The sequence below is a fragment of the Lepisosteus platostomus genome, chromosome 28 (assembly GCF_059453375.1).
Source record: "Lepisosteus platostomus isolate fLepPlt1 chromosome 28, fLepPlt1.hap1, whole genome shotgun sequence".
In the NCBI taxonomy this organism is placed as follows: domain Eukaryota; kingdom Metazoa; phylum Chordata; class Actinopteri; order Semionotiformes; family Lepisosteidae; genus Lepisosteus; species Lepisosteus platostomus.
Window position 1 is genome coordinate 185420 of NC_142638.1, and position 26434 is coordinate 211853.

At 41.6% G+C, this 26434-nt stretch overlaps 1 protein-coding gene across 3 annotated transcripts in view; it reads left to right on the plus strand.

The window, feature by feature from the left end:
* LOC148638497 (breast cancer type 1 susceptibility protein homolog) overlaps positions 1–26434 on the plus strand; it is a 49390-nt gene that overhangs the window by 6016 nt on the left and 16940 nt on the right. For all 3 annotated transcript variants that reach the window (XM_088622719.1, XM_088622721.1, XM_088622720.1), the window contains exons 9-15: positions 106–251; positions 692–3847; positions 3957–4039; positions 7695–7845; positions 18858–19123; positions 21404–21491; positions 25526–25603. In XM_088622719.1, coding sequence (XP_088478845.1) covers positions 106–251; positions 692–3847; positions 3957–4039; positions 7695–7845; positions 18858–19123; positions 21404–21491; positions 25526–25603 — 3968 coding nt within the window. The remainder of the gene's footprint in view (positions 1–105; positions 252–691; positions 3848–3956; positions 4040–7694; positions 7846–18857; positions 19124–21403; positions 21492–25525; positions 25604–26434) is intronic.

Genomic DNA, 26434 nt, shown 5'->3' on the forward strand with positions numbered 1-26434 from the left:
AATCAAACAGCTATGAAGGGGGATTTTATTCATTCCTTGTAGCTTCTTTGACTGAAGGGTAAGCGACAGTGCCAACTGCTGCTTTCTCTTTCCTCCATGCGCCAGCGCTCCTGACCTCGGGCTCACGGAAGCACAGGCCACCGGGACCAAGACTCGGGCCGAGTCTTCAGCCTGCGAGAGGCTTGGTGGTAGAATCACCGACAGCGAGTCCCAGCAGGAGCTTGAGGCGGCGATTTCCTCTGCTGCTGCAGGTAGGCAGTCTAGCGGAAGGGACTCACTGTGAAGCTGGAACATACTGTATGAAACAGGAATGAGATAGCTGAGCAGATGAAGGAAAAATGACCAGTGGGCAAATACAACAATGAAAGAGAATGCTTATGATAATTAAAAATTTAGGAGATGATACTGTGTGCATAAATTAGAAAGGTTTTCTCTTTTATAGTGCAAGAAAAATAAGATGTTTTGAGTTGAGTCTGAAAGAAATGCTAAAAAAGTGTATTTAGTATTTTCTTTGATTAAAGTATGACTTTTCCTGAACTCTTTCTGGAATGGTGAAAACCAGTAACAGTTTTTAATTGTTTAAAAAATGAGATTTCTTAAAATGACCAAGTTGTTTTCAACATTTTTTATTTCAAAGTTTCAAAAGATGTTTTCAAATAAAACTGTGTTTTATTCTGTTTTCCAACTCAAGAGGGTTTTGCAAAACTTATGGATCTGGATGATTCTTCTTACTTTGCGAACTCTGGGACGGCAGTAGCTGGCTCCTCCGAGCCAACAACTCAAGACCGGGAGAGGAGTGCTGCCGACGTGACTGACCCAGTGATCCCGGTCCGTCTGCACATGGGTAATAACCGGGACCTCACCTCCTCACGGGAAGAGGAAGAGCATAGTTTCGTTTCTGCCAGCAAAGATGTGAAGGATAGTGAACACCTAGGCAGCAGAAAGAAGAATTATCTGTCTTCTAATGACCAGGACCCTTCAGGTGAAAATAAAACCTTTGACGTGAGTGAAAAAAGTAAGACTAACAACAAAGACAACAGTCTACAAAGTGCAGAGAATTTAAAAGCGTCCGATTTTGCCCAGGTCTCTTCCAATAAGATCTTGGAAAAGAGACGGAAGACCAGTGTCCAGAAGGTCATGGATTGGCTCTCCAGGATCGATGAAAAGGCTTGTTTTCCAGAAGAGGAGAACAGACCTGCTGAGACGCCCTCTGATGCAGATTCTCTTTTAGAAGAAGTAAAGAGTAATGAGTCTGATGGGGATTCCTCAGCTACTGAGAAATGTGATGAGCTGGTCCAGGAGTGTGTTGAGAGTCTTAAAAAGACTGATCGCAGGAGCACCCTAGAAGATCAGGTCTTTGGGGTTGTCTACAAAAGAGCGCGGAGAACCAGTGCTCAGCTGAACAAGAGCTTTTCGTCTGACAGGAAAGGTGTGGAAGTGTTTTCTTCAAGCTCAAGCAAAGAGCATCAGGCCAACAAGAAAGTGTGTAAGAGAAAGTCCAATGAGCTGACACCAGCTGACTTCATAAAGAGGCCTTCCCCCGTGGCTGAAACGAGCGACGCCACATCCCAGCCTGCAAGAAGCGATGCAGGGGGCCGTGTTCGAAGTGAGAGTCTACATGTGCTTGTCTCAGATGGAAATCAGCCAGAGATAGAACAAAGACCCTCACCCTCTCAGAGAACTGCCAGGGCTGAAACAACACAGGCAGGAGGATCCTGGAAGGATGAGGAAGAGGATTTGCAGCCAGACCGTCAGGAGAGGAAAGGAAAGAAAAGCAAACCCAATACAAAGGATAACAGGAAGAGGAATGCACTGACTAGAAAGAAGTCCATCAAGGCAGCAAAACCCCTAGACCTAGTCAGCTGCCAGCAAAACAATACTGGTCAAGATGCAGACAGTGCTGGCCCATGGAAACCTACCATTAATGAGACGGAAGCACAGATTGAGAGCTACCCAAGCAGTGAGGAACCTGCAGGTAGAGCTGGAGAGCCCCATGCTACACGAAGAAGCAGAAGACTCCAGCTTTTAACAGAAAAGGTTCGGTGTACCGGCAGAAGGCTCAGAACCGAAGACTCTGAGTTGGAAAGGGATCCCCAAGCTCCTGATCAGTCTGAAAACGGTCAGTGTTTGCTCACATCAGATCAAGCTGGAATGCTGACTTGTAAGGGAGTTGAACAGCTGTGTGAAAGTAGTGAAAAAGAGAATGAGACAACAGAAGTTTTGAAAGTATCAGAAGGTTATGAGGACATTCAGCAACAAAGCGGGCATATTGTGGTTGAGAGTTCTCTGGTTTCCATCATCCGCAATGCAGAATCTCCTTGCAACTCCAATAAAGCATTCAAAGGTGACCAATTAGTTCCATCCGCTCTTGATATCTCAGAAGGACCAGACACAGGATCTGATGTGGCTGTGATGGACGAGTTACTTCCAGGGGAACTGACGGAAGGAAAAAATGACAGTGAACTGGAGACTGAACAGATTCTGAAAACATTCAAGATATCGAAAAGAAGGTCCTTTAACTTGCTGCCAAGTCCTGAGTACCCATCCCAGGAGAGCGAGTTTTGTGACAATAAAGCATCAGAAAAAAATGAAAATCCAGAAGAAGAAAAAGGACAAGTAAATGTAGCAGTTGAGAGGACCAGTCTGCAGTCTGAGAAAGAACTGGATTCATCTTGTGTGAAAGAGCCAGCAGAGACACCTGGGACAAACTTGGAACAGCCAGAAAAACCTGAGACTTTAAGGAATGAGCAATACTCTGCATCCAGACATGTTGAAACTGAGAACTCTGGCTGTACTGATATAATTCCACCAACAAAACCTGCCTCCCCCAGGCCAGTGTCTTTTGACAGTTGCAGAAATGTTGACATAAAATCTGGTCAGACCACTTCTGCTGATGTTTCTGAAGCTGACAAGATCAGTGACGGCTCCACTTCCGCCTTCTCGTCGATTTGCACGGAAAGTCAGAGACCCAGAGACAGGAATGGCAGGCGGAAGAAGACAAAGATGGATGAGTCTACTCTGGGTAGTGTGAGAGGAAGGAAGAAAAATTTGAATCTTAGTTCGATACATTTTTCACAGGTCCCACCTAACACGGAGCAGCTCTTCTGTGCTTCACCTCTGAACAGGCAAATTCCCATTGACGGTATACCCCAGGAAAATGAGTCATTAGTGAAAAACTGTAAAGTAAAGAGGACAATGAAAGAAAGCTTTGTGGGCAACGGAGAACAAAGTGACTTTGTGCAAAGTTTTCCACTTGCAAGGAAGGAACTTTCCACTGGGCCAAACATCTCGCAGGAGTCATCCATGACCCCTGATGGCCTTTTGCCCTTACGAGCTGTTGCTAGTGACAGAGCAGACAATGAAGAGCAGTGTCTACCAGGTGAAGGCAAAGAGCAGCTGAGCCAGTGGTCACTGAATTCCAACCCAAGGAAGAGAATAAGGGCCCGAATGCTGGAGTCATCAGACTCAGACTCAAATACTGAGGAAGATCTTCCATCCCTTGCAGAGCTACTTGGGCCAAAGCAGCCAGCTACTACCCCTCAAGAAGACTCTAACCAATGGAATCCCCTTCAGAATCGTGACCTCGAAGCCTCTCCTTCTAGTACTGTTGAGTCATCTGTGGTTTTACCTGTTCAGCAGAGCGTTCCTGCAAGTCAGGGCTCTGTAGATCTATTTTCAACTCAGTCTGACAGTCCCAGCCATCGCATGGAGCAGATAGACCTGGTAGAAACCGAGGTTCCTAGTCACAGCAGCCAGGGCCAGATGGAGCTGCCCGATAGGAACCGCGTAGAAGAGTGTGGCAAGCAGAGCAGTGTGGAAGACGAAGGCGATTTAGAGATGAAGACAGGTAATGAGGATTCTTCTTTTAGAAACAGTTGAATGAATCTCTTAGTAGCTGACTGACTCTCGTGTTTTATTGACGCTGTCGCACTGTTTTTGTTGTTCTGAATGAGCAGGTGAGCCCCTGGGTTGCTTGCATGGAGGCAGCCACACTGGAGAGTTGCCACAGTCTTCTCAGAGTGAAATCCTCACCACCCAGGTATGTAATGCTTCACTGTGGAACACAATGCATTGTGACACATTGTGAAAGGGCGGATTATTATTATTGTGTCCCCTGATCTTGTCAGATCCCAGAAACTAAATAGAGCAGTGCCTGGTCAGTACTAGAATGGGAAACCTCCAAGGAAAACCTGGTTGCTTTTTGTAAGTGGCATTGGGGGACCAGTTGTGCTCTTCCACCAAGAGCAGAATGGATTTCCTATCAACAGTGCCTGACTGCAGTGACCAGGGGCAGTGAGCTGTAGGAGGGGTCGATCTCTGGTACTTTAGTAGGGTCTTTGAAGATCCATTGGCTGCTGAAGGGGCAGGAGGCAGGACCCTGGTGTTACGGATAGATTCTGCCTTGGTTTTGCATGATCTGGGCTCGGAAACCTGCTCCTCAGCTGAACTGGTAAAGTAGTCTCAGACTTCTCCACATCATGAGTCTGTGCAGCATGACTGTTTGACTGGTGCATGTCAGGTGTTGGAGGAAGTGGGTCCCTTCCTGTAAATTCTTTGAGATTATTTTTTGGCAGTTAAAAGTATTAAGTATAATTGAATATTGTTGTTAATATTGCAGTGACTCTCAATCAGCAGTGAAAGACAAGGGGTAAGTGAAAATTCTGGGGCAGCTTCTCCAAGTTGAACTGGACATAACATTCTAGATAAATTCATAATATTACTTTAACTCACTTGACAGATTTAAACATTTTGTAAGAAGTTTGCTTATATATATAGAGAGAGAGGCATTAAGAACCCAACATAAGAGTACCGGACCTAATTACTTTTATAATATTAAATCCTCTCAGTATACAAGTAATTCTAAGCACACAGTAAATGCAAAATGACAAATAGTAGCAGACATATCAATTGCCAGCATTTTTGAATGTCTGATAATGGCAGTTTGTTAAGCTGTAGCTATTTGTCATGATTTTTCCAGGTTTATTGAATAATCATCCTAGCAGTGGTAGTTCACTTGTCTTAACGAGCTGACTGTTGCATATCTGTAAATTGATGTATACTGTACACTTCTGAGACAGCATGATTTTTGGCAATAGGTGAGATTGCATTGTTTTCTCTCTTATTCCTCACAGTAGATTTAAACATGCCCTGTCAGGTTATTGATGTACATGCTTCTGATGTGACAGGAGTAGGAGTCAAGTTGGACCATTAGCAACGCTGGTCTGTTTAGGAGGCAGAAAGCTAATATTTCTCTTGTCTCTGAGGTCTTTAGAAGGCAGTGCAGTGTTGCACCATTGCCACCAGATGGCAGGTGTCACTCACTAACCTCAGGCGCTGTCCCATGTGTGGTGACAAATGCTTAATACAGTTAAAAATGTAGTTATCAGCATCTTTTAAATTGCAGTTCATTATGGGTGATATTTTGTGAGATGAAAACTAGCCAGGTAGATAATTTGCATTCTCTCAGCAATTTATCTTCATTCATTTTATGTTCTTTTAGAGAAAATAAATGAACTGTTAAAAGAGAGTTAGAAGAGGTAGAGGGTTTGACTTATGTGGGGTTTCCAATAAATGCACTTAATCCTTTTTAAATATCTAAATTACAAAGCATGATCTTCACAACAGTGGAAGTAAGACTTCATCGTGCCATGGTGGTGGCCATCTCATGGTTTACAAGTAACCCGGTCTTGATTATAACCCATTTCCAGGATCTGGATGCCTCTCATGTTACTGTGAAATTGTGCGTTAGATATCAAATTTTGCTTTGCTGGTAGAATTGCAGGCTTGGGCAGTGGTGTGGCTATTTGCACTGCTGCCTCAGCAGTTGGGTCGTGGGTTCAATTCTGAGCTGAGACACCTACTGTGTGGAGTTTGCACGCTCTCCCTGCATTTTCTGTGGGTTTTCTCCTCCTGGTCTGCAAAATCCCAAGCCATGCTGGCTGGATTAAGTGGTGTTTTGTATTCCCTGGGTGGGTGTGCATGCTCATGCCCTGCGATGAACTGGCATCCCATCCACAGTGAATGAGCCTCTGTAGCAGTGGCTCCCTGCCACTGTCCTGGAGGATGACCTTGTCTGCTGGTTTTTGTCCCAGCTGAGCTGTACTGTACATCTGCAGTGCCACTCAATAACTGACCAGTGTGCTTTCTCGCTTAGGCCTTTATTAAGCTTGTTCCCTCAGTCAGTCCTGAGTGTCAAAACTACCTTACATCTTCAGTCCACAGTCTCTCCTCATTTCTTGTCATTAACATCTATAAAATAGCACTGTCCTATATCACTGGAACAGCTCTTAGTTGGTTGATCCACTGATGGTGAACAGATACAGGTGGGAGTGAGGCTTTATCAGACGTGCCTGCAGTGATTGTTTTTCCTTCTGCTGAGGACCTGTTGGTTTCATTCCAAGAAACACACCTGAATGAGGGGCAGTTATGAAACTCGGCAATTGGTACCCGTTACAAATCCCATTTGACTTTTAGAGCTAAAAGCAAATTTACAAATAAGCCTCAAATAGAAAATTCAGATCGATTAGCCTGTGATTAAGAGCTCAGCGGACGCAAAACCCAGAACACAATGTTCCTTCCAGACAAGGGTTGGGAACCGCTGTTCTGTAGGACAAAGGGACTCTGGATGACGGATGGATGGTGGAATTGCTACAAGGATTAATTCTTGGCATTAACAGTTTTTATTTCTTTTTTTAAGGATATGCTGCGTGGAGCCTGTCTCATGTACTGTGGTCAGCCAATAGAAACCACGTCGTAAACAGACTTAATGAGTCAGACCTACTGCGCTGTCAGAGCTTGTTAGCTGAGCCCAGTTCAGATTCCCCTTTAGTAGCCTGTTTCCCCGTGTAGGCGTGCTTCTGACTGCAGTGCCTTCTTTTGTCAGTAGTTTTAACATTAAGAAGCAGTAGTTAGAAGACATTACTGGTATCACAGACTTGGTTTCAGTTACATTTCCGCTGAGTTTTGTACTTATATAAAAGGATTACACCGATTCCTTTTAGGTGGTTCTTGTTTTTTAATTGCTGGATAGAGGTGTGAAATGTGGTCATTTAACTCACACATGTGATTTCAGCTTTTAATGATGATAAACATTGTCTCAGTGGTTTCTCTTCCACTTTTGGAATTAGATTGATCACTGTTTATACACTTTGACTAATGGTATACTATAATTGATTTTTGGGGAAAAAAGCCATGCCTTGTAGCTCTTTCATGAAATCTAAAATGCTAAGTATCACTTTCTTAGTGATCGGACTGTTCTTCCTCGAGTGGGGCTGTACGCAGACCGTGGCCTTTGGTCAGAGAAAGCAAGGGGGAGCAGGGTTTACTGGGGAGAACCAGTATTTAGTCCTGAGAAGGACTTTTGGTTCAAACCAAAAAGCAAATAATAGTTGTTTATTATAATTATTTGTTACACTTGTACAGCTCTTTTCTGGAAAAGTGTTTTACAACCTGCACGACCAGTCAGCCGGCCCCCGCCCCAGGCTGTGACCTGCTGACGTAGCCAGTTTTCTCCATCTCATAAATCCGTCAATGGGCTAACCGAAAGGATGACTTGGCAGAGCCCATGTTGCAGAGCTGTATTGATTAACATCGGCAGGAGATCTCAGCAGTGCGGGAGGTGCGACACGTGTGAGATGTCGCCCAGAGAGCCGGACGAGCCGCAGACAGTGATGCCTTATGTGTGTCGTTCTCAGCAAAAAGACACCATCCAGAAGGACCTGAGGAGGATAGAAGAGGAGATGGCTGTGCTGGAGGCAGCGCTGAAGGGTCAGGGGAGTCCAGAGGCCGGCTCATCTTCCAGGAGGCTGGCCTGTCTGCTGGGGCAGGGCGCTGAAGGAGAGCCAGGTAGGCTGGCGCTGTCATTCAGCAAGACGCAGTGGCCCAGTGGCCCAGCCAGTCCCACAGACGGCCTTTGCTCTTACTCACCTGCTGTGGGGCCTGGATTACACACAAAATAGTCACGTAACACATGCTTTGGGGACAGGACTGATAGCATAGCTGCTATTGTAGTTCTGGGCTACAGCCTTTCTGAATGTAGCTAATGCTGTAGTTTGTTTTTGTAATGGGAAGTTCTCTTAGCAGAGTTAATTAGCTGGGCTAAATCCAAATAATGCCATTTCATGGATCTACTATAGCTGCTTAAGTTCTAGGATACCACCTTTAAAAACCTCACTTGGTCTGTATGTTTGACTGTTGACATACCCGACGTGTTGTGTCGTGACTAGTCTGCCTTCCACTGCAGCAACTGACGTTTGCGAGACTTCTAGCTCGCTTCTCACCGCTGAAAGGCATGTTCCCCATTATCAACCGAGCCCGTCAGTGTGGGAATCTCCCATGAGGGTGACTCACATGCTAAACATCTGGCCACTGTTAAGCCAGTCGAGCTCTCCTTGATCTCCTTGTGTTTTTCTAGCAGCTATTTCCCACAATGACCTGCTGCACCAGTATCTCAGGCTTTATTAATAAAACTTGTCAGAAAGCACATATTTGCATTTTGACCTGAAGTAATAAATGTATTCATCTTAATATCCTCACTTTCATGTTTATTATTTCTAATAGCACTTCCATACAACTTATGAAGTTCCCCTACAAACACTGTTATTCATGCAAACAGTTTGACACAGGAAAAGACTCCATCGGCTGCTTTCTGCTGGTGCCTTTAGCGCCTTGGCAAGGCTGCTGAGCAAGTACTATACAGTGATAAATGGCTTCTCTTCAATTGCAGCATCTTTCTAGCAGGATCCTGCCTAATGTGTCTCTGCAGTTGATCCACATGGACGGAAGACATATTACAAGTTGCACACAGATAGTGTGACTAAAGGCACAAGAGCTCTTGGCATTGTTGCAGCCTCTCTCATTGACTGGGGTGGAAGAATTTGAAGGAGGTGCTGTTGAAGTGGGCTGGGTGTTGAAAAACATCGGTGCATTTTGAGTGGTTGTCTACAGGCCTTACTTTTGAGGCTGTGCAGGAATGTGTAGGGCTTTTTAAAATATGCCACTGCTTTCAAATATTTGTCCATTGAACTTGGATTTGAATAATAACACCCTTTGTACTTGTGATTAGCTCTGTGTTTACTGGGCCCATGCTGTATATTATCTTGAATCTGCTTTACAGCTGCCATAATAATCTGGAGATTTTTCAGACGAGTCAGTGATGTTTTGCTGTTGTTTGAGTAATTTTTTTAAAAGTTGTTATTAATGCAAGGAATCTGCTTTTGTTGGCACTAAGAATCTCCAATTCTGCCTGTTGGATTCAAGGAGATGTTGCTGTCTTTGCTTGTCATAATCTTAACTATTTATCCTCTCCCATGTAGGTTATTAGTTTGGGTGCAGTAATTTCTGTAAATTGCTTAATCCAAGAGTTGCTTAAATATCTTTCTCAATAATTTTGAAATTTTGTCTGTATTGCCCAGCTTTTGCTTTAAGTACAGTATTTTAAAAAGAAACGTGGATGCTCTGGCCAGATCATTGCATTAAATACCGGTGCAAACAATAATGTCAATAGCATCTGGACAGCTTCATGCCATATTGTAGAGGTATACCAGGGCAGGACCTTATTATTGAGTCTTCCAAAATCTTCACTGGCACACTGCTCCAAATTAATCCAGCTGGCCCTATTTAACAGCTGCTCATGACCAATATGGCTCTCTGACTTAAAATTATTTCAGAACAATTATTTATGTTGTTGCTAATTTTACAACAGCATCTGCAAAAAGATAACTCAATAAATTGCTTCCTGTCCGCTGGGAGTGGGGTTCTGGAAGTCGCGCATATTTGAGAGTGCTGATTTGGATGGTGAATATCCCATTTGTGATGCTTGATAACCATTTCCCATCACTGCTTTCTAGCTATTTGAAAGTCTGCGTATGTGCTCTGTTCTCAGCCACTAGCAGTAGCACTGTAATATCGCTCACCTCAACAGAGTCATATTTTTGGTTAGTTTTCCTTCCTCTTAGATTTTTAATATTACGGTATTACGATTTCAGTTTTGGGGATGATCTTAATCTTCAGGTTGACTCATCACTTTCCCGTTTCAGTTGGATTTCTTTCATTACTGGCTTGCTTTCATCTCTCCCAACACGTTGATCTTCATAGCACCAGTTGGCAAAGGTCTGTTGCTAGCTGTAACTGGCAGCACTCTGAAACATTTTTCTGCACTGTACGTTGAGAGTAGTAAAATCTAAAAAAATAGCTATGAAACTCTGTCACACCAAGTTATATATACACTTTCTGGCTACATGAAGGATGAGCCATTAATCAGTGTAGTGAAAGTCAAAGGCCATCACAAGATCTTTGTGCCCTCTTAATGCATTCTTTGCCTCGTGGTGATCAGTGAGGTTAGCTGTTTTGGCTGAAATTTTGATGAAGAGTTCATAGGATCATGTTCCTCTGAGCCATCCAGCAGGCAACAGGTTAGATTGGTGGTTTCTGTCCTTCAGTTTGACCAGCTAGTTCAAGTAGTTGCATTCATTCTTTGACTACATAATACAGTCATGGTTCTGTGTGGCCTGGATGCTAGGCATCCTCTCATTTTCTTTGTCCATGGGGGATAGGTTACCTATGGTCCTTCCCTCCAGCTGCTAGATGTGAGACTGGATGTTTCACCGAGAGGGGCGGACGGTTTTCACTTTGGTAAACACACTTTGGCAAAAACATCCTCGAAGCAAGCCGCCAGAAAGTCCCTGAACACGTAGAGCTGTGCGTCCCGAAAGCCAAGACATTTCCCCCGAGGACTAATCCCAGCATCTACAGTTGTGGTGTGCAAGGTGAAAACTTACTTCCTGGCCATCTTTGGCCTTCATGAATGAGTGTCATTACCTGCATTTCACTGTTCTCTGAGACTTGCTTAGTGAAGTCAAGCTGGAGAAAATGCCCTAAAGTGAATTTTATTTTATTTTATTAAAGGTGGCATTGAGCATGAAAGTGTCTTTATTGTGCATTTGCTATTGTGCAAATTCCAAGGATAAAAATGTGATGATAATTGTAAATACTACAGCTAGATGGAGGGATTCATTATTCAGACAATATTTTTTGTTATATATAAATAAAATAAGGGAAACAGGGAAAGAACAAGGCCCACAATACAAAAACGTTTAAGGCAGAATTATGGTATTACTTTATCTTAAAAATAGGGATCATATATGATGAATCTGATTGTGTGTGTTCTCAGTTGAAATAAGAATTGTGGATTATACAGTATATGAGATTAATCACAAGGATATCACAGTATCGCTTCAAATCTCAAACGTACATACAAAATAATACGTGGATGCCTCTCATTCGAACAGTACATCTGTTTTGTGTGTCGGTAGAATTATGTGTACACATTTATTTGAAATATGTCCTGTCACTTGCACTTTCCTCTTTAAATATGTTTTTGCATAGCTTGAGAAACATGAGATAAAACCAGCTGTATCATCTCTACTTCAGCCGCCAGCGTGATAAAATGTCAGTGTTCTACCATCCATTTCATCATTAGTTCCCCTCCATCAATTCACGCATCTTTAACTTCACCAAGCCCACATTTTCCAAAGACATTTAAATACAATTACTTCATTTTTCATGGCAGAGGAATCTTGCCTGTAGGATTTCTTTTTCCCATTTATGAAAAAATGAGATCAGATATTATACTACATTTCAGCTATTCTTTCAATTTCTTAAACCAGCATGTCTGTGAGTTTTTTTTTCCTCAAGCCCTTTCATTATGCCTTTTTTCTGTAAATTTAGGTTCCCCAATTACTGAGTGGCTCACCTCTCTGGTAACAAATCCTCCTCCGGGGCCTTGCATGGTGTGTAGCAATCTCCACTGCACCAACAGGAGGCAGAGCGCATCTCTCGCTGGTGTCACTACAAGCCTGCAGGCCTTCACACATTTCCCCTTTATACGCTATTTCGCTATACACTGTGGCTTTCTAGTTTTCACTTCTGACATACAGTAGGGACCACCTGTCCCCTGGGGAATGCAGGTCTGCCCGTGACGCTGCTGGGGCTCAGGACCTCAGCCTCAGCCTGCACTTCAGACATTGCCCCCCCTTTGCCCCCCAGCCATTATTCTGAATGACCCATCCAGGGCAGAGGGAGACGGGATTACGACTTTTTCCGGAAAGGTGATGTCAACAAGTGGCGAGTGGCGATAAAACTGCCCAGAGTTTACACGAGCATAATACAGTTTTGTTTGTGATCAACCTTCAAAGCACTAGCTATTACACAAAGCTGTTGTACATTAGCACATCTAATACTGTACGTGGAAGCAAAAAAAAAAGAAAAGAAAAAGGAAAGGAAAATTGATTTAGCAAAACCAGGATTACAACCAAATTAATGAAAGGTGCCAACAATAGCACAGGAATGGATCTGGGCAATGAGTTTCTCTGACAGTGATACTCACATGAAGTCTAGATACTCTTGTCTTTGTCAGAGTAAGATGGCCTGAGTCATTCGATCTAGTTTACCCTTTCAGATCTGGATTACATTTTTTCAAGAAAATATTTCAGTAATGCACGATTTGACCATTCAGTGTCTTTCATATGAGCAGGGAAACTTGTTTTTCTTAGTTGATCGATAATTATACTGTACCTATGGTTTAATTCTCCTTTGATATATTCCAATTTTTTGGTTTTGCTATTGCTATCATTCTTGTGTTATGTTTCTGATTGAGGTTTGTTTACTTTTGATTTCAAACCAGACTGATTTTCTTTAACAGAAAAGTTATTTGAGTTTCATTTTAACTTTAACTACAGTTTGCCAACACTTACGTTGTGAGATGGGCTGACAATAGTCATACCTCTTTTATGAGCCTGATTACCCAAAGATCAGTTGCTGAATAACTGAGTCTTATATATGTCCACTGCTGCAAACCCTAAGTTCACTACCCCTGTCCAGGTTTTAACTTGTGTTGCCTGCTTCTCCATTGACTGCATACTCAGCTTGGCTATTTTAGCTAGCTCAGCAGAATTGAATTCTGTGAACTTATTTTTAATCAGGTAATGATTCCACCCCATTTTGATCTCTAGGGCTAACAGAATGTTAAGAAATAACAGAAAAGGACAGGAGACAAATGGAGCTTTAACAGTTTTGCTATGTGGGTCTCGAGATCCTTCTTTTTAACTATTCCTCTAGTTATCATTGATACATGAAAATGACCTCTATTAGAAAAGTTTATTTTACAGATAAAAATATTTCAGTTTTGCAGTCTGGGAACAAGGGTCTGATTTGATAATGTCACCTAAAAGTCTGAAACTCAGACTTTACAGTTAAGTCTGTCAATGCTTAATGCCTCACTAAATAGTTTGGCAAAATTATGATATACATCTTTAGTAATTCACCTCCTCTTTCCAGTTTTCTAATATTTGGGGCAGACAAAATTTGGAGTAGGTACAGATGGAAATGCATGCTCAGAATAAGACTTAGACCTGCAGTCTTTTGCACTTCTGTATCAGTTTTTGAACAAAACTGCTGTTTTGTTGTTCACCTTCTTTAATAAACTGCCCATTTTGCATCTGGCAGCATAGCCTGACTCAGCAGTTCCTGCTGTTTCTTGATGTTTAGATAGAATTAGCTCTAGCTGTTTGATTTTCCTCAGAAATCCCAGCGATTGTTGGCCATATCTCATCTGTTATTAGATCTGCTTGGGAACTGCGTCACTGAAAGGTTTGTGAATAGAGGATTATAAATGGCTCTGCATTGCCAGAGTGGTGTATCGCATTAAATGCTGATGAATCATGCCAAGCACAAAGATTGTGTGATTTATGAATCTTAAAGCAGAATTTTGACATTTATCTTACCAAAGCTCCCCTGCCTTTAAGGAGTATGTATATTTTAGGTTGGTATTCATCAACAAATATTCTCCTTTTATTGGAACTAATTTTGCATAGCCAGTCACTGCTTGGACATTTGTTTTAATCCTTTGTTTCACCAGTAAATTGAGAACAAGATCTCATAATGAGATCATACCATGATGACTTGTAGACCTTTTTATACACCAGTGCATTTACTGGTGCAAATAGAGGAAAGTACCTTTCTCAGGGGTACAGCAGCATGGCAGCTGGGATTTGAACCCATGACCCTCTAGTCTGTAACCCCACTGCCATAAAAACATATTCTCAACTCTTCGTTGGTATTATCACTACTTCTCAGTATCTTAAATACTTTATTAAGCCCCATCTTTTCAAGACTAAAGAGATTCACCAATTTTAATCTGACTTTGTGAAACATTCCATGAAGGCCAGGAATTAACCTTCCTGTCCTTCCCCCAGGTCCTTCCTGCACTGTGACAGGTGACTGTCCTGCTGCAGCAGAGCCTTTCCTGCAGTGAACACACCTGACCAGACAGCCTTCGCATATCGGTCATCCACCTGTGACACAAGTGCACTAACCTCTCGGAGAGCAGCATCTCTGTTCAACTCAGCCCTCCTGGCATCTGTGGGAAAGACAATCTGCCAGTACTCACTGGTTAAGGAAACCTAAGGAATCCATTAAAATATATAATTAAAAAGATGAATTATCGTTACTCACACTTAATTAAATTGGACTAAACCCTTAATCGTCTATCTGGATCAGTTGAGAATACAGCATTATCCTGCTGTGTTTCTAGCCTACATGCTGTAGGACTCTGGCGCTGATCTTGGGCCAGTATGGTCCTTATCTACACTCTGTGAGGAAGCAGTTAATGAAGAGGTTTTGCAGTTTTAAAAAGTGTAGAATTTAGAACGAGGAAAGAAATGTTAAAATTATGCACTGCATTTTAAAGTTGATTTTAGAGACTGTGCAGTTTCAATGATTTTAGTGGGCAAGACAGGCTCAGAGATAAAGAAAAAGAATCTCTTTAGTCTTAATCAGAGGAGTTCAAGGTGGCTTGATGGTAGTATTTAAAACTTGACAAGCATTCACTATGTGAGCCTAATGGATTGCTTCAGTTTGGTGCTGATAAGTATTTAACAACCTAGCTTTGTAGCGACAGAAGGGTCTTGTCACTATTTCTGATCATGTAAGTAAAAGGTTCATTATGAATACAAAAGCTTACCAAGATGAGGAAGCTTCCCTTTAGCAGTAATCCAGCTGTTGATAGGTTGTTCGCAAATGGCTGATTAATTATAGAGTTCCCTTCAGACAGTTGTGGCTCAGCAAAGCACAGAAACACAACCTGTCTCACATGAGTTCAGAGGTAACCCCTTTTCAGGCTTTGCTATGGCTGTTGGTTTTACATTAAAGGGGTTTAGATTCTTATCCCCACATCACTTGTCAAATGACTTCTGTGCTGACTGATGAAAAGCAGCAAACCCAACTGCCAGAGAGACTTGCTACATGAGCGCAGTGCCAGCACGCTGACACTACGTTTTGAAGGTTGTTAAAAGAAATTATTTGGGCTGCGGTGTTAAAATAAGTGTAGCAGTGTATCTCTTCATCAGGAAGCCAAAGTAATTTCTCAGACTACTGAGCTGATGGCTTATCTTAATTCAATTTAATTCTGCACTGGCATGCCATGTGCAGCTCAATAAAAGTGTGAAGCGGAACTTGATTAAACCCCTTGAAAAGGTAGTTGCATCAGTTTCCTATTAAAGCTTTTGTTGAGAGTTTAGGTTGAAAAAGCTCAAAGCATGCAAGAGGCTATCACTTTGATAGAGCTGGTATTTTTCCAATTAAAGGTTAAAAAAGAGTAGTTTATTTGGAGCGTGCAGTTTTTAATTTGTGTCGGACCAGCGTGTCTTTGACTGTTGCTCTACTGCTGTGTTGTTGAAGAAATTATCATCTCTGTGAAGAACGTCTGTTCTGGTGCATCAATACAGGGTAATATTCACCCTTTCATGAATGAAGGTGATGGAAGACCAATTAGTTTGCTTCTTTAACTGGACTAGACCAATCAGTCTGTCCAAGGATTAGAACTGATTGTAAAGGTTTGGCCAAGATTTAAGTATGTTTGAAAAGGCTGATGTAGGCCATATGAAACCTGGAATGAAAAGCATGTTTAACAAATGCCTATTCTAAACAAATTTGAAATTTCCTTTAAAAATTCAGAAATGCCATACTAGCTTCAAACAGTTGCTCATCCAATGGCCTGTGTCAAGAGCTGTGATTCTCAGTGTGCTGGTAAATCTGATTGATTGTTCTTCCTTTTGTAATGTGATTTTGCTAGTTGTTTTCATCTGGAATTTTTTCAGATTGCTTCTAAATTGCAGTCTGCATTGAAAGCTGCATTGTATTGAAGCGCAAATCTTCTACTTTTTATTATTCCTAAATTTGTCGTTTTGACTGAGAGACAAGACTGCGTCTAGCTTCTCTTAAAATATTAAAGAGGGTAGGAGGGTTAAAGGTGTGAGTAATCAGACTGTGCCAGTAACAGATTCCCTGGAGGTCCTCTGATCTGAGAATGAGCAGCAAAGCTCAGTATTCCTTTGTCTTTGCAGAGGCAATGAGAGTCATTATCACACAGGCTCTCATCTCCTATTACCTGTAATGGGAGCTGACAGTTTATTTATTCAGCACTGGCAAGAGTCCGCAGTGCCTTCTGCTGATCCCGTGTGAAAACACACAACTCCCTGATGCGCACGCCCCCGGAGCGAAAGGAGAGCACGCCGTCGAGCGCTGGCAGAGCCTGATGATTTCAAGACTGATCAACACAAGCTGCACGATGGCTCCCGCTCTCTTTTAGTGTAGCCTTTCTTTTGCACAGACATTTTTGGATGAAGGAAGTAATACACTGTTGGAAGGTCTCTGGGTCAAATACTATCATCTTTAATGATTTTTGCTAAGAATATCCATCAGTTTTCTTACCACTTCGTTCAATTCAAGGTCGCAGGGAATCCTAAGTCTTCTGGCAAGCAGCGAGTATAAGGCAGGATACACTCTGGATGTGATGCTAGTCCATCACAGGACACACATACATACACTCACACCAGGGCCAATTTTCACAGAAGCCAATTAACCTGCTAGTGTGTCTTTGGACTGTGGAAGGAATTCCTCATGAACACGGGGAGAACATACAAACTCCTCACAGACAACCTGGCATTCAGCCCAAGACCCTAGACTGCGAGGTAGCAATGTCAACCATTGTGCCACGCTTGTCAGTAAACGTGATTTTAAAAATTATTTTCAGTTAATTACATAGAGGCAATTGAAATAAGCTGGTTGCATGCTCTGTTTATAATTTCTAAAAACAAATGCAAGAATTGTCTTCACCAGAGCATTAAAACTTCATCCCAAAAAAGTAATTTTAGATCATTTAAAACTAATCATTTTTAATTTTCTGTTTTAATACTTCAATACCTGATGAATTAAGCACTTCTTAAGCAGTTTTTAGAACTTTTCCTCCTTGTTGCTTACTTATGGTTTTAAACTTGACTGTAAAGTATTTATAAAAGCTTGCTTAGCATAGAAGTGTATAAATAATTTATTACATTGTTCTCACATTACAGTGTATTTTTAAAAAAGTTTATATAATCATGTCTGTATTTGAGTACTGATATTTTAAGGGAGTGAGTTTAAATATATTTCCAGTAAGCGTGTTTATAATTATACATTAATATATTAGACATACAGTACAGTAAACATGCAAAAATAGAAATAAAGATTTCATGATGTGATAACTATATCCTTATTAAGTGTGCAAGCTCAGAAGCCATGAAGCCTAAAAGAAGATTATTTAGCTGTTGCCTCAGATTTGATAAATCATCACTCTCTTGGTTATAGAAATGTTAAAAACTGATTCCCAGTACTGTTAAACGAGTCTTTTGACCCCAGCAATGCAGATCCCCACTTACACAGCTGTGTGTGCTGACTACACTTCGCCCCATTCAAAGGACGAACCCAGGGTCGTTGAATGGAAATGGATGTAAATAGATTTCCAAACGGTTATATTGGGATCAAAATGTTTTGTTATGAGAAGATAACTAGTTAAAGTAAATGGAATAGGAAATAATAGTTCGCACTGTGCTATTTTAATTCTTAGTTATAATGGCCTCCTGCCATTTTGTAACCTTTTTTAACTGTACTATGAGTACTCACTAATAAAATTGTATTTACATTAATTCTCATATTGTGTGTATCCCGATAGCTCAAATTTTGTTGATTTGCATGTCCTGTCAAGATTTCTTGCTTCTTTGATCTGTCATTATAGCTTATGCAGTACAGGGATTACATTTGGATTAAAGTACTATATTTATAAAGCATGATATTCTATATTTGCTTTTCCCTTTTAATGTATGCACAGTGGTTGTCTGTTAACATGCCAATGAGAACACAAACATTAAACCAGGAAAGCACATATTTTAGTGAGGAATCTGTGAGAAATGAATAGCACAAACAAAATGTTCATTAGTTGCCCAGTGTTATTAACAAATTTGTACTTTCTTCTCATAAGAATATATTTTCAAGTGAAAGCAACTATTGCTGACAAAGTAAAACATACAGACTTTTTACTAGCAGCCTCTAAATGTTGGCACATTTTTCTATGGGGTCTTTGACATCTTCTCAAACTGTTCAAAGATAATTGAGCACAGAATAATTTGAGAGATTTGCTGCAGCAGTGGAGATAAGACTTTCCTTCCATAGCTGCTGGAAAAATCTAAACGAGCTCAGACTTCAGTTCATTTGAAGACATGTTTCTGTTCCTGTTTCCGAGAATCCTCACAAAAGTTTAAAGTGATGTAGTTTTCCAGTGCCAGGCTCTGTGGGGTTAATTCTTCACAGGTCTGAAAGGAGATATACTGTATAAAGGACCTAAGGGCTCCAGTTTTTACTCATTTGGTCTGCTCAAGTAAGGATGTTTGTCAAAATAGGAATAACATCCCTTTGTGGTGGAAAGCTTTCCTGAGTTCTGAGCAGTCCTGGTTTCTCAGTTTTTATTCTTTCTTCCTGCTTTGAAGGGCTGTTGAGTGTGGCAAAGCTGGGAATCGGGACCACCAAGCAGTCTGGAAGCAGCGGAGCTTGTGATGCCTCGGGCCCAATTCCGAACCCCGGGGAAGGAGCCGGATCACTGCCGCTCCCTGCCGCGGGAGTCTTGTCAAGCAGGACCAGTCCCGGGGCTGGTGAGGCACGTGGCCGGCTGGCTGCCCGCGGGGTCTCTGCGGACATGGGCACCGCCAGGGGCAGGATGGTGCTTGTGGGCTCCGGGCTGGACAGGAGTGAGCTGGTGAGTCTCCTGACCTGAGCTCTTCCTTCACGCTGTGAATCAGTAAGGCAGTGCTCAGTTTACACAGCCGCTCTGTTCCTGCAAGATGTCTATAAATCAAAATCTTGTAAGAACTAATTTCATATAAAGTTGCATGTGAATATGGGGGTGCTCTATGAGTGCACTTCCACCAGAGAATTGAAATCCCAAGGAAAAACAATTACTTTTCAACTAAATGCTTGTTTAGTGTTTATCGATTTCTCTGAATTCATGGTCAGAGAAGATGTTGGACGTGAACCCGTGAAGTCAGGACACTTCTTTGGTGAAAGTGCCTGCCGTTCGAGGGCCTGGAGGGAAATCTGGGAATGAAGTGTGGGGCTTTAGAGAACAACAGCGAGAATCACAGAATGGCTTCAAGACTGGGGATAACCGGTGATTAAATCTACGGAGATGGATTCCCACAGAAGTCCTGGAATGAGCTGCCATATTGCGGATACTAAAATATTACCCTATTAACATTAAAAAAAAAACCCTTCTGACCTCTGATGACCTTTGATAAGATGTAAAATATCAGTATCAAAATAGTAAATAAAAGTAAATAAGACGACTGTATAGGCTCACAAACTTGCTCTCATAGGTGTTCTTGACAAATTTTTTCAGAGAATAAAGATTTTTTCAATATTGTTTATTTTCCAGAGCCAACCGCATAAATTGAGAGCGTGTAAGTTGCAAGTCTGCTGTTTTCCCTTAAATGAACTATTGTATCTAGATTCTTAGAGACACTTCCATAGCTGTAACACAAATCGGAATCAAGGAACAAACTTGTCTACTGTTTGTTTGTATATTGTCTTGATGGACTGTCTGCACTTTGTGTTTTTACACTTGTTTTAACAATCAAAAGACTTTCTGTAAGTAACAATTCCATTGTACCAGTACATGTACCAGTTACATACTGTATGGCAATAAAGTTCACATTCAATTTCAACTTCTGCCAGAGAACAGTACTGAGAGTCCAGATTAGTATTAAATTCACCTAAAATTATAATCCTTATAAAGTCATGCACCAAATATGACTACAGAGCCAAAAACTCTTAATAAAACAGAATTATGCTTCGGTGGCCTACATACGAGCATAATTACTAGAGGCAAGTTAGAAGCAATGCTCTGTGTTCAAATGATATAAAACCTGACACAGGTAAAGGTTTCAGTCAATGTCGACTGCAGAGTTAAGTCAATGTAGATTTCCCTACCCACTTCCTCAACCTGACACGTGGGGTGTTTAAACAAGGCAACCAAGGAGAGGAACCTGGTTAGTAAATTAGTGTACTTTTTCCAAATTAAAAGCCAGGTTTTAATTAAACATAAAAGTAAAATCTTCTTTGCTTTGACCTAGGTGTTCAAAATTAATTGATGCTACTATTTAACTTTATTTTGAAAAGGTTGTGACCGGAGCGGATGTGCAGGTATCTGAGCTCACAAAAATGAAGAACAGCATTTATTTCAAATAATCTACAGTACTTTTTCATTGCAAATGCAGCTTTTGCAGTTTTGAGGCTTGTGACGGTTCAAACTGTTTAATCAGTTTGCACAGAAATACAGTGGGAAACTTAAGTCTTTAAACAAACATGTTAAGGAAATCAAGTAAAAAGTATCTAGTAGGTCTTTATTAAAATAAAACTTGAATGCCAGCTGAACAGATAATGTTGTTAAAGCACTATTACTGTAACGGTTACTGTTATAAATCAGTGAAATGGTAAAGTGTAAAAATGTACATTTATGTATGTTTTACTTTAAACCTCTTTTGTTCTTTCATTTACTAAAGGTTCCACCCCGTTTTATAAATGTAAAATGTACTCAGGATATGTCCTGTTTTTTTATTAAAACCAACCTCTTAGTGCAACTGATGAGCAAGACTATATGTGGGTCTGAGGAGTCACAGTTGTATAAACATCACTGACCCTGTAAGACGCTCTTCTGTCTCAAATAACACGCAGTATTTATCTATACAGTTATTCACTGTCACTTCTTTAAAAAGCCAGCTCTATACATTTTATATCTATGTTCCTGCATGCTGTGAAGTAGTTTGTCATCGTTAGCTTTGATGCGTCGATGATGAGACTTTATCGCTAATGTCGTTATCCCCCTGCTGTTCCCAGCTCAGCGGACAAGGATCCGCTCTGCACGCAAAGGCCTGTGCAGCTAGGAGTTACAGCAGGCTGGGGGGTTTTACCATGGAAATGTGTAAAGCAGAAACAAAATCAGTGTATATGTACATAAGTGTTATTTCTGTGCACACTGCAGATCATGGTGCAGAAATTTGCAAGGAAAATGGATGGAACCCTCGCAGCCCAGGTGACCCCTGGGACCACACACGTCATCATGAAAACTGGTAAGTCCTTGTGTGTGTAGTTTGCATAGATTGATTTTTGAGTTTTCGGTTGTTGAAAACATGAGAGATACCCAAAATTAGATTTGCTGAATATGAATAATGGTGAAGGCTGGGATATTGGCATGGAGGTCACAGACTTTGTGAAAACCATGATTTTTGCTCGTGTCCATGACTTTCAGTTTCATCCCCATGGCTTTCAAGAGAAGCGTGTTTTGCAATCCAGCAGTTATGCCTACATATTGTGAACCAGCCCAACAGACTTACTGTTGTTGTTGAGCTAATGGCAGTCTGACATTGACACCTGTTAAATGGGTAAAACAGCAAATATCTGCATACAAGCATGATCTGCACAACATTCCCCAAATACCTTCCATGAAAGGAGAGGTTTTCTGCTGTTCTCTTCATGCACCAGTTGATGACAAACTTTGACAAACGCTTAGAAGCATAGTCCCATAAGTATGAATCAGGAGTGCTTTAATCTGCAAGTGGAGTGAATGAAAACTGCAGAAAACAGTGTCAGAGATGTTTTAGACCAAAACTGATGAATAACTTGAGAACAGACATTTAAAAACTTACTGAAACTTTCTGTGCAGGAAACATTCCCCTGTACACTGCTGACAGCTGGCTCTTAAAAGAGTGTTTTAAATGTAATCTAAAAAACAGCTGAATTGTGCCAACTGCTTCTCAGCTGCAAAAATTACATTTACTGAAGGTTTCTGAAACGCATATAATGGAATTAAAGGAAAAATGTAAATCCTGCGATGGGATGAGAATTGTGCAGAAGACACCTAGGTTTTCAACATACCAGCAGTTCTGAGTGAACTGGAGTGTGAGTAAGAACTGAAATTGGATGTGCTTCTGTTCTAGAAGCTGGTGAACCTTAAAACTGTGAGCCATGCTATACAGGAAACATTAACTAAATACAAGACTTCCTTCCGCTGAATCACTGCTGTTGTGCCAGACAATGCACCTTACGTACATGAGGAAAGACTCTGGAATGGGGTTTGACACCCTTGTTTTCTTGGCACCTTGATCTGTTGCACATGGTTGGTCACCTGTCGTATAAAAAAATGATAGCAAACTACCTGGCTGTAGATGTGAAACAAGTTTTTAAAGCCTGTCCTGCATTCCACCACTTCCAGAAATAACACAGGAACATCTGCTTCAAGGCAGCCTTGTTTCACACACACACACCATGCAGAGGATGGTCTCTCATTCTTTAAAGAATATTATCAGTCTCACAGTTCATGCACAGCGAAACCAGTTTTTCTTTGCAGTCACCTGGTGTTTATGAGCAACAGAGCATCCTGCAGCACTGTACACCTCACATCACACAGGCTTGTCCAAACAGAGTCTTATTCATTAACATGTTGTCACAAATGACATGAGAGACCTTCTGAGAGGATGCCAATGAATGTGGTCACCCAACTAGAAAAGCAGCACTTCGTGACAGCACTGAAAGCATCTAAACGTGCAGTTCAGCCCTGTACAGCTCAATCAGTTTTATCAACTGCCTCTGTTTTTCTGAAAGACTGTCGAGTATTTGATCCACTTGGAGCAAGAAACCTAAACGTGGATGTTCAAGTGTTTCGGGACATTCCATTGTTTGAAGACGGCAGTGTAGCACAACGTAAATAATAAGACACAGGAGCCCATAGCTGTGAGTACACCAGCACGCTGATGGCAGACTCATGGCACCTGGCCGCTTCGCAACCGTGAATTCAGAGCTGCATCAGCAAACTCTGGAGGGGAATTTAAGGTCACCTGAAGCTGAGCCAAAAGTGGGTAACTCCTCAAAACAGCACTCCTAAACATTGGAGCAGATTGAGACAGCCAGTCAGCCTGGTCACCGTCTGAGGGATCAGGTCCTTCCCGGTGCCCGACAGCAGAGCTCCTCTCCGTTTAAACATGCTCTCCTTGTTAGAACGCACGCAAGTCGGCCGCTGACGGGCCTCGGCGGGAGAGATAAGGAGCTGAGACCGAACAAGTGAAACGGGCAATGAGCCTGGAAGGAAATGCGTCTGACTGAAAGGGACAAGGGGCTGGCCAGAGAGTGGACGAACAGACTGATGGCCCGAGTCGCTGTGCCCGATACCTGAGGTGCCAGGCAGATGAAGAGGTTGTCTGCCAGTTCATAGTGTGAATGTGGGGAAGATTTATTTTTAAATGAATAAAACTACAATTTCTTTCACTGTTCCTGTAACAAAGATCTACAACAGGATCGCTGAAAAAGAAGACTTTTTTTCATTTTGGCTTGGCAAAGTCTGGACCAACCCCTGCCTAAGTGTCATGGCAGGACCTGAAGCAAGATGTTCAAGCAAGGATGCCCTCAAATGTCACAGATGTGAGACAGACAGAAGCAGTGCTGTAACAGATTTATAAAATTAAAAAAAGCTATATTTTATGCCTTTTATATGTTATAATGTTTAATCAGGTTATCGCCTTCTGTTATTAAAACTTTCATGAAGATCTAATTATGTTTTAGGTTCAAAATGTACAAGTATATGATTTACAAACTTCTCAGCACTGTGTGTAAGTCAGAAGTTTTAATCACAGTGTCAAATAAAGACCCCAAAGAAATCTCATTCTTAAAAAGTAGAATCTGCATATTCTAGGCCCTGTGTTTTATTGAAAAAAAAGTTTTTTCCCATTACTTTATTCTCCCACTAGAATCTTCAGTGATTTTCAGCAAATCTGCTGTAACTGTTTTGTGATTTTCTTCCACATTTTCTGTGATAAACATCCTCGCCCTAATAATAATTAACTCATTAGCATTTGTGGATGTTGTTAAGAGATTCCAGCACAGCCTAGTTTATCATGGACAGCTGCATTACTCTTCTGTCCAGTGCCTTAGCTCAGTGAGTCCTGTGCCTAAAGCCTGATGAACCTCCTCCCTCTTCTGTTACAGTGCTGACTTCCATACTAATTTGTCTGGGGTTTTTAATGCTGTTTTCTACAGAGACACATTTGTTCAGACGGCATTAAGTTCTATGCACTTTTTGCGGAACTGTTTCCGTGGCAACAGGCAAGTGTATTTTCTCGCTCTTGATTGGGGAAACACTAGAAAGAGGAGTCTCTTTCTTTTGCCCACAAGTATTTAACAGCAGATTTCAAAATTGTCATTTTTGCTAGTGACTGTGTTATCAAAGTAAAAAGAGTAGAGTCCACCTTTGAGCCTACAGGTTAATCTGGCAGTATCACTTAAATGCATTGTTGTTGTGTATTTCAGTAACGGCTTCCTTCCTGCCATCCTATCATAGAGGACAGATTTATACAGTGCTTGGAATGCACTTTGAGTTTGACTAGTCTGACAGACTTGACCATACAAACCTGTAACTCTTTCAAAGGTGCCTGTGAAAACTGTACTCTTGGTAGACTCTTTGCTCAGTTATTCAGTTTGGAGGGATGACCTGATCTGCACTGGGTCTTGGCGATGCCATATACCTGCCAAGTCTTAATAATAGTCATGACCATGCTTCAGGAAATATGTCCCCTGATCTGTGCCTTTCCACATCTTTGTCCCAGATGTCTTTTGAAAGCTCTTTGGGGCTCATGGTTGCGTCTTTGCAATCTTTGAAATACACTTCCCAGCACATGGAACCTACAGGAACTGCTGAATTAATCCTGATGCTGAATTAATCCTGAAGAGATGTTGCTCACTGCAGTTTAACATAAATGAAGACCAGTTAACTTAGTCTGTGATTTTGAAAGCAATTGCTTATACAAAAGCTTAATTAGAAAGACTATTACAAGGGAGGTGGTCTCTTATCCAACAAAACTTTCACTTGAGGTTATGGGGTGGGATGTGTAGATAAATGAAAAATGTTTAATTTTAATTCCAAGCTATAAGGCACCAAAATGTTAACATTTTTAACAGGGATGTAGACTATACGTCCTGTTTTTCCTGAGACAGGGGGGCGCTAATGTCTGACCTCTCAGAACCTCTCAGAATGAATAGAGAAGTGACTATTGTCAGTTGTCATTGCTGTGGGCTACTGGCCTTGCTAACCAGAGTTGCTGATTGGTCTTCCCAGATCCGGAGCTGGTCTGCGAGAGGACACTGAAGTACTTCCTGGGAATCGCTGGGCGGATGTGGGTGGTCAGCTTCCTGTGTGAGTAAAAATCGCTTTCTGCGTCCCATTGCCCTGCCAGCAGATGTTCACTGTCTCCTAGGACGCTCCCCATCCACGCTGTTCTAGTCGCCTGCTCTATATCCACCCAGGAGGCCAGCTGCAATCTTTCCTTCTCACTTTCCATTCTTCTGCAGCGCGGCTGCAAATTCATCACAAAATGAAATGGCGGATCAATAAACAGTGTGTGAGAGTGAAAGGACAGACCCATCTTCCCAGCAGAGCTCCTCTCTCTTCCCTCCCGCCTCCCCAGCTCCTCGGCTCAGGCCGGGTCTGTGCCAGATCTGTGCCCCATCGCTTACTCACAACTTTCCAAAACACACGGTGCCTGTCCATAGCTTTGGAACATGATGATAATGTCCCATGAAAGCGCAGTTTAATATTTTAATCCCCAGGAAGGAGTTTAACAATTGAGGCTATGAGTTTGTTAACACAGTATGTTGCAACAGTGAGCTGTGCTTGAGAATGTGAGTCTTCAAAAAAGCATGAGATATGCATGAGAATTGAGCAAAGTCATTTTGTGCTAGGTAAATATGCCTCCCCTTTATAAAAAGTGTGAATCTAAAATATATAACATTTATTTAATAAAAATAAAAAAGTAAAAAAACTTCTTCAATCAAATAATTTAGGGGTGTAAATTATAGGGATGATAACCTGGCAGGGTCTGGCCTGATTAATACAGTATGTACCTTGGTCTTAGCTCAGTGAATATTGATGACACTGCAGAGCATGTTGCTTTTTTAACTGAGACCACTCCTGTCTTAAAAACTGTCTCCATTATGCATTTGGCAAGAGCCCTTAATTCCTCTGTGT